This window comes from Trichoplusia ni, chromosome 18, assembly GCF_003590095.1.
Source record: "Trichoplusia ni isolate ovarian cell line Hi5 chromosome 18, tn1, whole genome shotgun sequence".
Classification (NCBI taxonomy): domain Eukaryota; kingdom Metazoa; phylum Arthropoda; class Insecta; order Lepidoptera; family Noctuidae; genus Trichoplusia; species Trichoplusia ni.
Window position 1 is genome coordinate 8,402,699 of NC_039495.1, and position 17,461 is coordinate 8,420,159.

At 34.6% G+C, this 17,461-nt stretch overlaps 3 protein-coding genes across 4 annotated transcripts; 2 read left to right on the top strand and 1 right to left on the bottom strand.

Moving 5' to 3' along the window:
* The first annotated feature begins 220 nt into the window (after positions 1 to 220).
* LOC113502904 lies at positions 221 to 3,380 on the top strand. The gene is made up of 3 exons (XM_026884657.1): positions 221 to 764; positions 1,099 to 1,213; positions 1,876 to 3,380. Exons 1-3 carry the CDS (start codon positions 418 to 420, stop codon positions 2,185 to 2,187), a joined length of 774 nt encoding a protein of 257 aa, XP_026740458.1. The 5' UTR covers positions 221 to 417; the 3' UTR covers positions 2,188 to 3,380.
* Positions 3,381 to 4,607: 1,227 nt separating this feature from the next.
* Positions 4,608 to 13,690, bottom strand: LOC113502864 (bleomycin hydrolase). 2 transcript variants are annotated; one of them, XM_026884593.1, is made up of 12 exons: positions 13,507 to 13,690; positions 12,338 to 12,495; positions 11,406 to 11,536; positions 9,516 to 9,630; positions 9,026 to 9,163; positions 8,180 to 8,300; positions 7,669 to 7,796; positions 7,162 to 7,289; positions 6,388 to 6,486; positions 5,888 to 6,008; positions 5,410 to 5,520; positions 4,608 to 5,081 (listed from the first exon to the last, which is right to left on the bottom strand). In XM_026884593.1, exons 1-12 carry the CDS (start codon positions 13,589 to 13,591, stop codon positions 4,962 to 4,964), a joined length of 1,455 nt encoding a protein of 484 aa, XP_026740394.1. In that variant the 5' UTR covers positions 13,592 to 13,690; the 3' UTR covers positions 4,608 to 4,961. The 2 variants fall into 2 exon arrangements, with proteins under 2 accessions (XP_026740394.1, XP_026740396.1); XM_026884595.1 differs by lacking the exon at positions 13,507 to 13,690 and adding an exon at positions 12,972 to 13,121.
* A 290-nt stretch (positions 13,691 to 13,980) lies between these two features.
* Positions 13,981 to 17,213, top strand: LOC113502865. The gene is made up of 3 exons (XM_026884596.1): positions 13,981 to 14,503; positions 14,809 to 14,910; positions 15,235 to 17,213. Exons 1-3 carry the CDS (start codon positions 14,363 to 14,365, stop codon positions 15,646 to 15,648), a joined length of 657 nt encoding a protein of 218 aa, XP_026740397.1. The 5' UTR covers positions 13,981 to 14,362; the 3' UTR covers positions 15,649 to 17,213.
* The last annotated feature ends 248 nt before the right edge of the window (positions 17,214 to 17,461 follow it).

The following is a 17,461-nucleotide window of genomic DNA, read 5'->3' on the forward strand; positions in this document are numbered from 1 at the left end:
GATTAGTAACAGAAGAGCATATCAGCCAAGGTTGGTCAAGATCTCTTCTTGTTTTTTAAACTATTCAAGTCTATACTTTTTTATAATAGTATTGAATTTCACTGAAGTTAGATTTAAAAAACGAGAATTAAAAACATAAAAATTAAAAAGTGAGGAAACAAAAAGTCATACAGCATGACGATGACAGTTGTCAAGTCTCACTTTAGACAGTTGACGCTGACCGCCGACTCGATTGACAGTTAATGACATCTTATTTTCCTAAACTTATGGTGACTGCTAAGCAAAATTTTGTGATTAATTATTATAATTCGTAAAATACATTATAAACTACGTGCTAAAACAATTTATCGTAAACCATTTCCTCAGATCCCTTCGTGTATGTGAATTTATTATTTCGGTGCACTCGTAACCTAACAAATGCAGGTGGTAACGAAAGTCCGTCTGTTCAGGAGCCCTTACACTATATTTTTCATAAGCGAAGATGTTAGCGTACTGCCTGATGAGCAGTACTACAAGTCTATTGGCGTAAAAACGGGAGATTGCTGTGAATTTGAGATTGATGGAGAAGAAGCGAAAAAGAAACTCAAGCTGAGAGTAAATGCTCTTTTCTTACAGCCTTTCGTAAAAGAATGTGTGAATTCGGACGTTTACAGGTCCAATGTGGTGTCACACATGAATAGACTAGGAGGGTACCCTGAATGTGGAACTGTGTTCTTGAAATTAATTTTGGAGCCCCCAGACACAGAAATTATTGACTATGCTTGGTAAGTAGAAAATCTGCTAAAACTGTGTTGGAATATACCTCAGCTAATTAAGCATCCACTGGAGATATGTTTCTTTCAATAAATATATCATACCTTCCTCTTTATTGAGTACCATCCAATTGGTGAGCTGTTGCTGCAGTGACATTGTCGCCGAGATTTCTTTCTAAGTCACATTTGCATAAACGTAAAGCTGTAATTTTAAAACTCGTCCTTGACTGAGATTTTTTGTGTCCGCAGTATTTAAAATGTTGTGTTACGCCACTTCCATCCTCCAGAATTAATTTTGACTTACTATATTTGTATAAAATTCACAATAGACCGGTTAATATTTCAGGAATGAAAGAATACTGAAGTTGATTTGGACCAGAGTAGAAATAGAGAATGCATTTTCATGGCTTTCAACACTCGGAGGAGCTTATTCAGCACTGGGAGACTATTTTGAACATTGTGTTAGTATGATTTTACAATTATCAAACTTACCTTCCTTCCATTTTTCTAAATATTGACAAGTGACCCCTTTTTTATAAAAAACAAATCCCGTATCAAGGAATTTAATCCTTGTGTCGCAGGGGATTTCACAAACGTTTATTTCACATACAGTAATGCTGGGGCCACACTAACGAGAAATTGCATTAATTACGGCCAATATGGACGTTAACCTTAAGTGTAGCCACAATTTAATGTGATGATAACATTGCCATTTAGCATGAGGCAACAGCTCAAGTAGCGGTACAAAAAAAAAATACGCAAAATTTATTGCCCCAATGGGTATTGACGTTAGCCACTTGTCTAGCCCCAGCATAAGACACCTAGACTCTGGACAAGCATTCATGGATCACACAAATGCTTGTGTGCTTGGCATGGTGACCTCAGCTGTCAATATTGTCTGCCTCAAATCCACTCTAAATCATTATAGAATTACATTTCTATCAGTTAAAATAAAAAGATCATAAGGTCAAAAGTATAATACCAAAACAAGTTACAAATGGCTCATTTGCAAGTTAACATGATGATAACCTGTGGTCTTTCCATTGTATTTTTATATATACCTATTTCTTTGAATAAACCATAAATTGGATGTTTTGCTTTATGCTTCAAATACTATTTGCAGGCTGAAGAAGCAGGCAGAATATCGCTTAGACAGTACAAGTTATCTATAATGCTTGGAGACGATGGCTTGGCAGCAAGGAGTCGGCTATATTCAGCTCTGTCACAGGCCCAGAAAGGCAACCTGCACATATCCCGGAACATCGTCCGCAATGTAGCAGCATTCGGTCGAGCTACACATGATAAAAGGCTAATACGCATGTGTCAAGGTGTTTGGGCAAAACTGAAGTATTTAAGATCTCTTAAAAAATCTGCAGAACAAAGCAAAGACTGTGATATAAGTAACGGTAAAATAATGAATGATTTGTCAATATAACTTTGATACCTAGTGTCCTTGAAATGTAAATATAGAGGTTTGTTCACAATGTCTTTTGTGCAATATAAAGTGCATTATTATTTTAATTAAGATGTAGTTCAGTTATTTCCTAATTTACAAGCAACATTTATACTCAGTTCTTGTTATTTGAATCCTGTGTTCCGGAAAATAGATAGTTAGCAATTCCTACCATATACATTGTTGAAAAGTAATAAGTGCATTTATAAAGAATTAAATGGAAACAAAGGATTATATTATCTATAATATAATCCTTTGATAATATTCCCTCTGGAGATCTGTAGAAGAGTTGTGTTGCTATAGTCTGTTGTATATTTTATTATTTACTTATTCAGATAGTAGCTTAGTTATATGGTATGAATTTTATCTTAATTACACTAACGAGTATTGAGTTTTATTATACAGTAGACCCGCGACCGTATGATTTGTCGAATTATAAAGCACTACCTCAGACCCCCTGTAGCCCAATTTCTTTTTGGCAAACAGGTCTCTTGTGTTCTCCAATTTCGTGATCGTCTTGTGTTTCTGTCTGGATTTGTGTACAGTCGATCAACAAGAACCAAATTGATTTTCCAAAGTTATACGAACTTTCTGAATTATTTCAACACAATACCGACAAACGGTGAAGAACAGTGTGTGGAAACATTGATTAGGGTTAACGGCTCAGGCTGTTGAATACGCCCGGCGTGTTTTCTTTGGTAGGAGTCGGACATATTCCCAAGACGTGCCCAGAAGAAAAGCATAGCATGGTGATGCTTTAATCTCCTCTACATGGAATACTACAACACTGGTAGCTGAGAACTGCCGAAGTGAAGTAGAGTGAGTCTTATAGGCGTGCGAGTAACCGCCGGTTCACTGTTCATTTTGACACAGAAGTACCAAATTGGCATGGTAATTCTCAAATCCATTTTGGCTATGCTATTTTGCTTATAGTTTCGGAAAGCAGGGTTTTGAAATGACTGCTATAAGCACGACTCTTCTGGCATTTTGCTTCTGGAATCGGAGATAGCGCATAAAACATTTTAGAATTGTATAGTTCAGGTAAATTATGAGTGCTTCACAAATATTATTTTTGTTATGGACAACAAATTACCACTATTGAATTATGTACATCTATATCCAAATTGTAGTTGTGATTTCATGTTTGGTGCTGTAAATATATTTTGTTATTTCAATTTTGTTTGTTTATTTTAATGATGGAGTAGCATTTTCTCACGCTATTTTGAGTTCTTGCCTTTTCAGATACAACTGAATATTTTTTATTTTAAAAGCAGCGGATCTGACCTGCACGAATATGGAAAAGGGGTAATTCCTATACGAGATTTGTCTAGGTAGTTAATAAAGGTAAACAATTCTTGCGTCGTTTTGTCGTATAACTCAAAATCGACTTACTACTTACTAGCTAAGTGAACAAATGTGGTATAAGTAATATTTTGGATGATTTTAAGATATTTCTGAACTGATACGACCCGACAGTTTATCTTTAAGGACGGTTAGGTTCTCCGTTTTGGGTTCGTAACTTGCCGAGCGATCCCGATAAACACGCCAAGTAAACCATTGCATCACTTCAATTAAAAAACCCAACCTAAACCATAATAATAAAATGAAAAAACTGAAGTTTTTTTATAGATTTTATTAATGAAACCTGTAAATATTTAAATAGCTGTTTCAAATGATCCTGCTGGCTTTTTAGGGCACTTCGCTGGACAATGCAAATATAGCGATACAAAAATAAAGAAAATTATAATTCCCATATAAAATTAATAGCACATGGTTTTGGTAACATACTGAACACAATTTGATATAAAAATGGTAAATATAAAGTTGCCATCTCCATTTTGAGATAAAATCGACATTGTTAGTGGCATAAATTGATTTTGAGTTTTGTTTTAAAGAAATAAGGTTGAATTTATTTATCAATCACTTGTAACCCCTAACACACCGTCGATTTTAAAGTTGCAAGTTCATTAATTATATTCCGAGATTCAAAACTTGTCAAATAATAATACTAAAGATTTTAACCTAACAAATAAAAATAATTTTGAGCCTAATTTGTGTTGCAAGGCAAATAAATACATGCCAAAATTTTAGTACAATAAAAAAATGCCATATTAAGACAATATAAAAATGGAGATAACATTTCAACTATTCATAAAACTATTTACTGTAATTATTTTAAAGTTAAGTAACAATTAAGTTAGCATACACAATTACTGACTTAAAGAATTAGTTTTATGTAAATAAAAATCTATTTTTATTGCTTTAGTAGAAAAGTCTATGCTACATCTCCATTTAAAAATCACATATGAGTAATAGTGGCTAGAGTAATACGGTCAGCAATAAAAGTAATAACAGTCTAGTGGCCATAAATAATATTTATATAGCCAAACAAACTGTTATATATAACCAAACAACTGTTATATTTATTAAATATTAGTTGATTAACAGCTTTATGTAAATGCAGAAAGAGGGGATTGGTGGCCCCTGATTTACAGGCTACTAGATCTCATAGCAATTTAAGCCAAGCAACAGAAGTTGTCATCACAATCCAATTAACAAATGAGCAGTATTTCTCAATGACATAGGAATTGGTGTTTAAAATACCTAAAATATAATCATTATCAAAGTTACTTAATAGCGAAATAGCAAATCATTCAATTTAAATAGAATTTTATTCAAAATTGGACTGTATCAGTACTACAGACATGTGATTTCAAAATAGAGTGTTGACTTTTTACCTAATTACCGGTGGGTTATTATTTACAGCACAGCGGGCAGGCGAGCGTCCCCATGGGGTCCCAGGCGGGGAGGACCTTGGGCTCCTGTTTGAACACTTGTAATACATCGTCGGGCACGTATTTTCGGTCGACTACTATCTGTGGAGTAGAAAACGTTTATGCCTCAATTTTGTACATTACAAGTTTATCGTAATTGTTATACATTACAGGTTCTATTATTGAGCAAGCATTTGGAAACTAAGGTCGAGCAATACCGGGACAACTTTATTTATCATTTTAATAAGAAAAACTTCAAATATCTCTCTTGTCTGCCATGCCATTCACGTTGTAAATTTAGCTCTAACTCAACCTAAGGTGTACTACAGTAGGAGTTACAGAAACTGACTCATAACTTAACAGTAGGCGAAATGTTATCATTTTAGTTCTTGAATGTAACAATAGCATGACAAATAAGGTGTCTACATACCTCGAAAACAAACTCCCTGAACCAAGGCTCGGTGAGCAGCAAGTATCCTTTGTCGTACTCCTTATCGCTGTAAGAGTTCTCCACGCGGAACTTCGTCGGGTTACCCTTGTCCTGATTAACGAAAACAAGACAATATAGAGTATTGAAAAATATGAGGTCGTTATATAATTGGCCGGGGTTAGGTTAACATTCTTCCCGCAGTATTCGACTTAACTGATTTTGTCATGTTAACTGTTATATAAAAAAATCATCAGTGACCGAAACCCATTGGAATCCCCAAATAGTGTGGCACTATTTTCCTCAAGACATTACGTACATCCTTCTAGTATTTAAGACGGCTGATTTCACGACTAGGTTAGCAGTTGGTTGTGCAAACACAAAACTTCTTCTTTATAGTTTTTCGTACTGGAATCACCGTAACTTTTTTTAACACTTCTATACAAGAGAGTTCTTATTTGACTAGGAAGGTGTAACTCACATCAGTTCCGACTGCGGTGAAGACCATGGCGTGCGTCATGCAGGAGTCCCCGTACATGAGTCTGTCGGCCTTCGGCAGGCCGATCTGCACCTCCGTGTTGAATACTAGGCGGTAGTCGTGGCTGGAAGATTATATTATTTAGAATTAGATTTTATTATAAACTGTAATTTAAATGTACATATACAAACGAGGCGTCCGAAAAAGGGACTAAAATCAGAGGTTTAACTAAAGAATAAATTCATTTAACGTATACAACGGTATCTTCTTCTTATATGCCAAATCCAAATAATGTTTTTCTAATCTTTTGAATTGTGGAACTTTCAAGCTGGTCGCTATATCTCCCTGGGAGTTCCGGTGATTTATGTGTTATTGTAGGCAGTGCTTTAGCGTTAAGTTTACCGGCACTGATTGTAGACCGTTATTTATTTGTTTGACCTCAGCACTTGTCAAACTACTTATTAAACAGTGTAGTTCTATATACTTATTTCGTATATACTCACGCATCGAGGTCTTCCAACCCGTTCTTCCTCTCAAATCGTTTGGACACTTCACACCCGAACCACACAGCTTCGCCTCCCTGTATACTGTCCTTCACGGCTCTGAAAACATTCACAATCCATTAGACAATATACAAAGAGATTCAAGCAAAAAATTGACTATTGGATAATAAGTATTACTACAAATCGAAGCGAGTAAGTAGAACTCTGGAAAACTGGCGCAGTACGGTAATAGGATACTTGAAAACAAAAATCTTGTTATAGTTAGTTAGTTAATAAGTAAGACTTGTTACGTGCTTTTAAGATACTGAATTATACTTGTTTACGCGATAAAAGATAAAATAAATATCCAATACTTATTAGAAATCTTAAAAGTCGTATTCATTTTTATTATCTATATCTATATACTAATATATAAAGCTGAAGAGTTTGTTTGTTTGAACGCGCTAATCTCAGGAACTACTGGTCCAAATTGAAAAAATATTTTTGTGTTGAATAGACCACTCATAGAGGTAGGCTTTAGGCTATAAACCATAACGCTGCGACTAATAGGAGCGAAGATACAATGGAAAATGTGAAAAAATACAGGGCAGGTATAAATCATAACGTATATCTTCTACCCATGGGGACGAAGTCGCGGGCAACAGCTAGTATCTCATAATGGAGCACGCGTTTACGACGCCTTGCGCAAAAATAACCTCTCGAGATATACCACAGAGCTCATGTTACATGCATCGGACTATATTTAACAATATAATATAGCATAATATTATTTACTTCATAAGAGTTTCAACAGGCTGGTTGTTGTAAGCGGTCTGGCGGCCACCGACGACGTTGCCGAGGCACTGGAGCGTGTACAGCTGGCCGAACGGGTTCGACTCCCGGGGGTCCGATACTAAACACACCTGGAAATGTGAGGTAAGTTAAAATAGTATTACAACAAACAAGAGGGAATCGACTTGAAGGTCTATCTAACTAAGTAAATGCTGAATTGAAATAAAATAAATCATACAGGAAAGCGTTATAATCTTATTCCTTATAATGGCATCTGGTGGGATGCCGCGTTCTCGTGAGGAAAATTAATAACGGGAATCGAATCGGAGCTCAAATGCAAAAGTTTTAATTCAAAGACGCATTTCCCGTTTTTCAGCCATTTTTAAAACGTTACAATAATCTCTAGGTGCACTCTTTTCAGGTGTGATGGTCAGCAGCGGGAAGCAACATGCTCATAATATATGTGGATGGTTAGCGGTTTGGTGTAGAATAATATTTCTTATACCATACCTTACTGTCGACATCAAACAGCGGCCGTACGTGACTGTTGTAGAACTGCTGCGGCGTGAGCGACCCGAACGTGTTGTAAGCTTTCTCCTTGTTGTAGAACTCAAACGTGAAGGTTTCTGGAGGGGTACCTGTGGAAAATTATAAATAAATAAATATATCAATACATATAACTTCATATTTATTTTTTTTACCAAACTGAAGTCATTTTTATGAAATATGTGATAAAAAAAAACGCGAACCTGATATCGATCGCGAACCGTGGTTATGTAAGTGGTAAGCGGCGGGAAAACTGGGCCTTGCAGTTAAAATTACATTGTCAAATTCATGCTTGGATTCATCTGCCAAACCCTAGCTGTTGAAAGAGAGGAGATACTACAGCCGGGCTCAGTAATTGTTTGTTTTGTTAGCCACGATGGCTGGCAAGAGCTAGATGCAAGCAGCGGAAGATAGATCTCGATGGCGTGTTAGGGAGGCCCATGTCCGAATATGGGCTGATGATGATGATGTTTACCTAAGCATGTAGCGACGATGTTGTATATGACTGCGATCTGACAGTTGATGGTGCATTGTATCTCCTCGTCAGAGGCCTTAGCCGCCACCTTGTCGCGCAACTCCTTGGCGTATTCGCGAAGCTGGAATTAAATCATAATGTTCCATAATATAATATTGTACAACGTTCATACAACGCCATCTAGTCTCAAACTAAACAAAGCTAGTATTATGGGTACTAGACGACTCATAAACATACTTATTTATTTCTAAATACATAGATACATAATGTAGGTTAATTACACTCAGATACAGAACAAATGATCGTGTTCATCACAAAAATTTGTGGGTGGGAATCGAACTCATGGCCTTCGGGATGTCAGCAGTCAGAGTCATTAGCCACTAGACCAACATGCCACACACATCTACATTACACATAAATATACTTTATGTTCGTTAATTTAAATTTGAGTTTGAGAGATCTTTCACAAAAACACGCAAAAACCGTGATAGCGACAGTTAGCATTTTCTCACATGATGACATCCTATTGGGGCTATAATAACAAATACTTAAAATAAACGAGATTAAATGTAATGTATTTTTTCCCACGCATTTATACACTCACTTTCCTATTTGGTTGTAGTTCCAGTTGGATAATTGTAAATCAATTTTGAGGCACTTTCCGATAAGCTAGCAGACTAAAATTTTCAAGGTAGCTTTAAACCCGATGACAATGCAATTTACAACTATAAAAACGGCTGGACCTATTTTGATAAAATTTGAATGAAGTGACATTTTAAAGCGTGGTTATTTAGATTTTTTTATTCTATTCATTTTTAAGAATTATTTCAGGCCAGTTTATTTTACCTTGGTCTTGATGAGCGCATTCATGTGTAAGCTTCGGCGCGAGCTGAAGGACTCTGGGAAGCACTTCTTGGGGACGACACCATATTTGTTGACCAGGTTTACTATCATATCCCATTGACCGCCGTCGTTGATCGGGTCCTGAAAGAAAAACGTATAATTGGTAGGTATGCTATGCCAAAATAGTCAAATGGTCATGTTTATACACACAACAATAAACCCGTTATTAGTTAAACATAGTGACCAAACATAATAATTCATGATCCTAGCGATTAGAATTCTCCTTTTTAAATTTGTCTGTTTACCTGTGAACAGCGTTGTGGGTTACATCATAACCACAACAAGTTATTGTTAAATTGGTTATAAGATTTCATAATTTAACTGATTTTTACTCCTCAAAATAAAAAAATAAAGCAACCAAAGAAGTAAATTATGGTATTGAAATACTACTTTTGTTAATGGACATGAAGAACTTCCTCCAAGAATACAGTACCTTCAGTAGGAAGTTGACAAGTCGTCCCTCAAGCTGTTCTCCCTGCTTAGCAGTCGCCACGATGTTGTTCAGCCAGTAATGAGACCGCTCGATCTTATCCCAGAAGAAAAGGTAGCTAAAACATGATAAGTAGTCCTTGTAATTCTACTGTACAGGTATATGCCACGGAAATCCTCGTAAACTCCTGGACCGATTTCAATGTATTTTAGGTTTCGGTGGCTCTCTGGATGCTTACGATTCACAAATCAGGCCAGCTGGACGAAGATCGTTGAATCAGCCGAGATCAAAATAGAGTATTTTTATTTGTTTTAACACCTACGTGAGAAGCCTAACCACCTACGATAAGATTTGGTTATACAATGGAATTGATGATTCTTACGTATCTTTATTTTCAAGCGTCAACCTAACTAAAGATTCTAGGAGGACTAAGAAAAAATATTAAAATTTTAAGATCGCGGAGTTTTTGAACCAATAAGAGATTTATAGCAGCAACATTCTAAACTATAACAATTCACAACAGCATATTCTGACGGAGACATCATTTACCTATGCTTTCTTCTTTTCTTTTTTATAAACGACTGACGCAGTAAGGAATTTAATTACCTATGCGGTTATGCGCATATAATACAATTAAAAACAATGCCTATACTCTGATCCTTTTTTACGATATCCATTTCTACTAGGAAAGCGAGAACGTGCAATACACAGCGAGTAGTGCCATCTCACTCTGAGACATCGACAGTCCCGCTTTAGGAGATCATGTTGTAGAGACAGGCAAATGGGCCTTAACTTTAAGCCATAAACTAAACAATACATTGTGTGCAGACATACAGACCAAACAGTAAACAGAACACGTACACAATGGGTTATAGAAATTGCGATAAGTAGTACTAAAGTTACGTATTTATTGCATTTGACGTAAACATGATATGAGGCTTGTAACTATGCTTCGATTATCTTTGACAGACATTACAAACATTACATGGGACTACCTCATAAACCAGTAAAATTGATGTTTTTTTTGTTGGACTTGGCTATGGCAACTGCCGTGCACCCAGACAGCTAATTAATCTTTTTTTCAGAATCTTTTTTTTTGTAATAAATTGTTTCGATTATAAATGAATAAAAATAATATTTATTTAGCTTTATTTATTCTTTTACGAATGCTAAATACAAGATCTTGTCAGTTGTATTATAATAAGACTTCTACAACAATAAAAAAAATCCTACTAAATATTAATCCTTCTTTGATTGAGGACCAAAATAATGACTGAATGAGTAAGAAAAAATATATGAAGAATGAATGTTTCAACGTATATTAAAAACGACTTCACAAGTGCTTGAAACATGTCATTATAGGGATGAATGTCCTCCGACACAAACAGGTGTTCATAAGGGGTCATTGACATTTGAGTTAAATATATGTCGTGTCTGACTTTACAAAGTTATATCAGACAATCTGAGTTACACAAATACTCTGTAGGATTAAATATTTACTGAACACTGTAATCATTGTTAAAGGGTGTTAGCAAAGTGCACAATACTTGATGAAGTTTAACAAGAAGGAATAGATCTATTAAACAATGCTTGTCCCTTTATAGGGTTTCTCATGTTATTCTATTAATATTATAAAAGCGAATGTTTGTATGTACGTCTTGCTTGCAAAACCACTGAACGGATTTAGATGAAACTTGATAGACAGATAGTTAACCAGGATAATACCACATAGGATAGTTTTATTCTGATTTTATATTTCCATGCGATTTTTTTCGATTTGTAGTGGGTGAGGCAACAGCTAGTCGCGCTTTGTCAGAAACATTGTCGTTTCGATGGAGGCACAATCTACACCTAAGTTAGTAGTGCTTCTTAATGTATATTTTAACAACTAACCTCTGTGAAAACTCAAACTCCTCGATGCCATACTTTTTCATGAAAGGTAGTCGCATGACGTTGAGGGCGGCGAAGAGCCAGCATCGCCCTGAATTCTCTTGGTTTGTCACCGGTTTAGCTTCAGATTCGACCTGATGATGTAATGGGATACTTTGTACATTGTGATGCAGGTTTAAGCTTAATTTAGAGGTTGTTTGATTAATATTTAAAGAGAATGAAGTATTAAGTTTATCATATTATAACTAAAATGATAGTATAAGCGAAATTAGATGGTTAAATATGGACTGATTAAAAGCCAACACATTTTAACACTATATGTTTGGTTGGTACATTTATACAGCACATAATATATCTTATATTATGTGTAAATTTTAAACTGTACCAAACAAACATATTGCGTTAAAACTTAGGATTTTAATATTAAGTAAAGACAAAAAAAGAGTGCAGTTACAATTTTATTATCAATTGATGAAAATTGTGGTTAATGCATTTTTATCATTTTCCACTATCACTCATAATATCACAAAATAATAAAATGGTCTTATCACTATTGAAGAAGGTCAAAGGAGTGACCCTTCAATGTATTCATTTCAGGTTGTGGTTTCCCACAATAGATAAGTTCCAATTATCAAAACCTTTTTTGTGATATGCAATTATGACCAACATCCTTGGAAGTTACATAAAAATGCATTGTTTTATTAGTTAGGTATTTACGTAGCATAATAAGTCACATTTTTGTGTTATTATTTCAAATGTATAGTTAATATTGAAATTTAACAATTTAGGTTTTTATTTTTTAACTATTTCTGTACATGGGTAATTCTAGTTTCAATATCCAAAAAAAAATATTAACTAGTCTGCAATGTTTACACTAGTATTAGTTAGAGTAAGCTTAGTAGGTGCAATATTAATTTAAAAAATAAATAATTCACCTTGATATTGTAGACATGTAAGGTACTATCAGCCTTCTTCCGGCTGATGGCAACCTCAAAGGGATCAAACCTTGTGCAGACATTCTGTGCCAATTCGTTCTTGGGATCCGAATAGAAGTCATTCCGGTACTTTGATAGAGTTTCCAAACTTAAGGGAACTGGAATTAAAAAGAAATAGTAATTATGGATGAATAAATTATTTTAATACAATCACTTTTGTTCAGACACGCAGCATGATCAATACTGAAGGGTAGTCTTTATTAATCTAAAAGATACATTTACATAAAGGCTTTTTCCCAAGTAGAGTAAATGTTGGCTGCCAGTTTTACTTTATAAAGCTGAATAACACCATATTCTTCATGATACACGTAAAATCAATGGCATTTGACCTACACAACCCATTATACCAACTATTCTATTCTACACTTTGTTATATTAATTTGTCCTGTCAATTGAGATTTCCAAGATATATTCCCTAGGCTACTTGTCATATGTTGTCACTGTAAATTTGTAGTATTTCATATGTACAAACCAGCCTTTCTACTTGTAGTAAGGACCCCGTCATTATAAACCTCCAGTTTGTGTGTTAAAAACAAAATATACTATATATTGCTGCCATAGAAATCAAACTCACGTTTATGATCTACTTGAGTGCTATATCTTAATAATTTTATTATAACACCATTATGTACCGGTAACTTGATTATACTATTCATTTCATGATGGTGGGATTTTTGTAAAATTACATAATTCCGGATTTGCGGTAAACCATATAAAAAAATACGATACTTATTTTAATTTGACAATTCTTTTGACATTTAATTTACTTTTTTATAGGTATATCAGTATTTAGCAAAATAAAAAAAAGTTGTATTGTAATAAGGTTTTTATAGTGCAGTGACGTTAAAATCGATAGTTGCATACAAGTAGTTAATAATTAACACGAAAACTTAAGTAGGTAGGAATTTATGTTTATGTGGCAACCTTAAATGACACAGCATTTTAGAATATAGGCTCTTTAAAAGGTTAACTAGCATTCACAGTCACCGAGTAAACAAGCGATTATACTGTAAAGGACGAAGTTGAGTTCATGACGAAAAAAAGGTGAAAACTTATTTTTTTACAAGAATGTAGGTTATGTTTCAGGAATTAGAAATAGTTAATGTTACCTTGAGACATGGCTGCCGTAGATATTCTAAACAAATCACACGTCCGACACCGTAATAGTACTGTTGAAAGTGATTTCACTAGCATTTATTTTGAAATGAACTGCTGAGAGATGACAAGGGAATATCCTGATGCCGGGCACCAGTTGAAACATAAACAATGTAATCTTTATGCACATCAACATAAGAGTCAGATAATAATGCTAAAATGTTATTGGCTACGGAGTGTGTAGCCGAATAAGGAAATATTGCCATCTCTTCCATTCTCATCAATGTTCTCATTCATTAACCTGTTCTGAAGTGGTTCAAAAGTTCATTCTTTCGGTTATTGACCCTGAGAAGCAGCTGATTTGTTTTATAAATGACTGTTAATTTTATAATATATTTTTAATTCATAATTTAAAATGTATTTTTATTTGTTTGTTATTATAATATTTTATATCGTATACACACATATTTTTTGTTATTATATAAAGGAGTGGCTTCAAATACTTACGGCTTATTTATGAACACTGGCAAGTACGATAAATTGGCGCGAAAATTCAAATATTTAGGACTTATTCAATGTGTTCTATTGATGAATTCTTGCTTACGATTACGTTCTGAAGAGAAAATATCTATAATAATGTAAAATGAGTAGGTATGCTTTGATCGTAAACATTTATTTTTAAATTTACTTGCATAGCCAACTATTAGAAAACGATCCCTTGAAAATCAATATTCCTACCAACCGAGCGACACTTGCGCCAAAACCTCTTTCTGTCATACTGCCTCTAATCTCTAGTATCTTGGAAAAATATTATTAGTTCTTTGACTGTGTAATAAAAGTGCCTGTTTTGACTTAAAAGTAGATTTAATAATGTCGTTAAAAGCATATGAAGATGCTTGCACTAGGGCGGAATTATTCGGCCAGCCTTTGCCTGACAAAGAAGAATTTCTGTCAAAACATAAACATTTGGATGTGGTGGAATTCGAGGAAGTTGAAATACGGACTGCTGAGGTAAGGTGGCTCTTAAGACGTAGACACTAATGATGAGGTTTTACTCATAAATTGATGGAGAAAATGTTTATAGTACGTACGTTCTATAAATAGGTCAAGGTAATTTATATTATGTAATTTTTCTAATAGTTAAATACATTTTTTGATTCCTAATACTCCGGAAATGTGAGCGTATCAAAAAAATTAAAAAATGAACGATATATTTTTTTTGTTTCAATACTGAACTGGAAAGGAACTGCCTCTTAAAAAAATATTATATTATATAGTATATACGATACAAAACGTTTTCCGTTTTACTTTTCCAGAACACTGCTATGCTGCAGGACCATTTAAAAGATGGCAGCGGTGGCCTAGCTGAATTAAATACTATTTTAGACTCTACCCAAACGAAAATAAACAAACTAAAGGTAAATTGATGGTATCCTATCTTACTATTGTATTATAAACGCGAAATTTTTGATATTTGTAACACTTTCTGAAAAAAACCACTGAACAGATTTGGACGAATTTTGATACAGAGACAGTTTATAACCTGGATTACTAAGGATAGTTTTTATGCCAAATGGTATTTCCGTGAGATCTTTTTGATGTGTGGTGGATGGAGCCGCTAGCAACAGCTAATAATATCTAAACAATAAAATATCATGATATTTTTTGCTCAACTCGGTTCCTATATTAATGAATTTTTGATTTGAACTCCTGATCTAATCATCTAAAATGTATATTTACAGGGTGTATGCGGAACTATAACAAACTTTTTCCGCGTAAAAATGTCTGCGAAAGACAACTTATCATACTCCAGCGAACCCAGTTACATCGGACAGACAAACTATGACAAAGATTACATACCGCCAAACACAGATGTAGGCTCTATAAACCAAGGCCTTGGTCCCGAAGACAGCAAAATGACACCGCGGGCGGGAAAATCAAAACAAAATGGCGGCGACATCAACACAGCTTTAAACGATTTACAAAAGATGGAGGATCAAGAAAATACTTCTTTGTTAGGTAAAGCTGCTGTCAAAGATATTGGACAACAGGTGACGTCACAGATTAGCAAATTAGATCAATTAATTAACCAAGCCGATAGGGCTCAGGCATCTTTGAATAATCAGAATAAACAAATGAGAACTTTCTTGCGATAAGTTTGTGACGTAGTTATTCAGCTTGTAGCTTGGCGTTTGTTGATTGTTCTAGTGTAATAGGACTAAGGCTAGCAACGATTTTTAATCTCCTTATAGCTGAATGTAACCACTGTTCAACAAAATAATAATAATCAAGCTAAAAAGCAGCCAGAAAGTGACAAAGTTTGCGGCATCTATATTACGAGTGCCTGTATTAACAATTTGTAATGCTTTAGTAGTTTTAATACATTATGACAGATAAAGAGTTTACCTCCTTCCCATAATATTGTGCTTCCAATTTGTAAATTCATGTTTCCAGTTCAGTCCACTTATTTATCGATTATTTAAAAAATAGAAGAAATGCCAAATTATACTTCAGAGTTCTGTCAACGTTCAGAGTCTATTTTTCATTAATATTTAATACTTATATTTTAAAAAGTCTGCTATCACAGTATTTTAGTTTAAAGGAGAGTGTTTTAGCGTAAAAAACAGCTAAATAGACAGGTAATATGGGCAAAATAGGAGCGGATGTTAATGTCATTACTGTACATTTAATTTAATGAGCTAAACCTCTAAAAGCGATCAAACCTCTGTGCTGTCAAAAATGCTGTGAAAAATGGAGTCGGGTTTTCCTATAGCCTACTCGGTGTAAAGGAAAATCAACTAAGCGAGTAGCGCCATCTATCTACTGGTGTTTTTGTTTGCACGTTTCTACTAAGGCACTCTCCTCGATACCAAGATAATGTGAACCGACAATTATTAGATACTATAAGTTTTTAAAGTTACAATCAATTGTCTCTCTCTTACAATTCGTTGCTCCGAGTCCGCATTCAGGCTCTGTTCTAGAGGAAGTATCTGTTCACTGACGATGTAGGCGCTGGCATATTTAATTTGCTATCTGAAATTCCGAAACGACCTTACGTAAAATATTTTCTGGTTGTATACGTAATTTTTTTTAAAGAGGGCTGAGTCTTTTGTCCCTTTATGTCTTTTGTATTTCGACGATTGTTAGTTAGCGTTTAGACAAATCGCGAATTAATTGGTTCTAAGTTACCTTTTCTGTACATAAAATAGCCAAAGATAAGTTGTAATTGTTGCACTTCCGTTAAAAATCTTAGGAGAAAAATAGTTAACTTAATTATACTAGCTATTTATTATTCTATAAACTGTTCCATATATATTATATTCAAGCAAGTTCAGTAAATTTCCAATCGTCGTTTGGCAGCGATCCACATATATTAAAATTGTGTAATTAATTACAAATAACTAACTAACGAAATAATATTATATTAATCTAGATTATTTACTCCAATTTTCTAGCTCGGTATTTTGCTTCAAATATATCGGATTAGACATAATATGAGAGGTTTGAAATCCTATGCTCAAGTAGAGTCAATGTAATGAGTAGCTTCGTCCTTAGGATCTACTACCAGCTTTTAAAGTAAGAATGCTTATTAAAGCGAGACATCGCTCTACGCTGTGTATTACGTTGTCTCCCTCCAACAATATCAATCTTAGTTATAAAGGTGGTTTTTGGCCCGTGATCTCACTTGTATATTTTTTAGCAAAGGGTAATATTAATTGAATTATCTCGTACAGGGACCGGACAACCCCACTTTAGAGTTAAGCCGTTTGACAAGGTAACCCGTACACGGGGTAACTCATATCGCAGTGTTACCTTTTGTTCGAATTACATCCTCGAAACCCAGCGAAATGGTTAACACCTTCATTATGGTAACCACGTGAAGGGGTTAACCCCTTCAATAACTTAACCCCTTGAAGTGGTTACCTTCACGAAAGGCTTTTATTCGTGTTACCCTGAATTACCCACTAA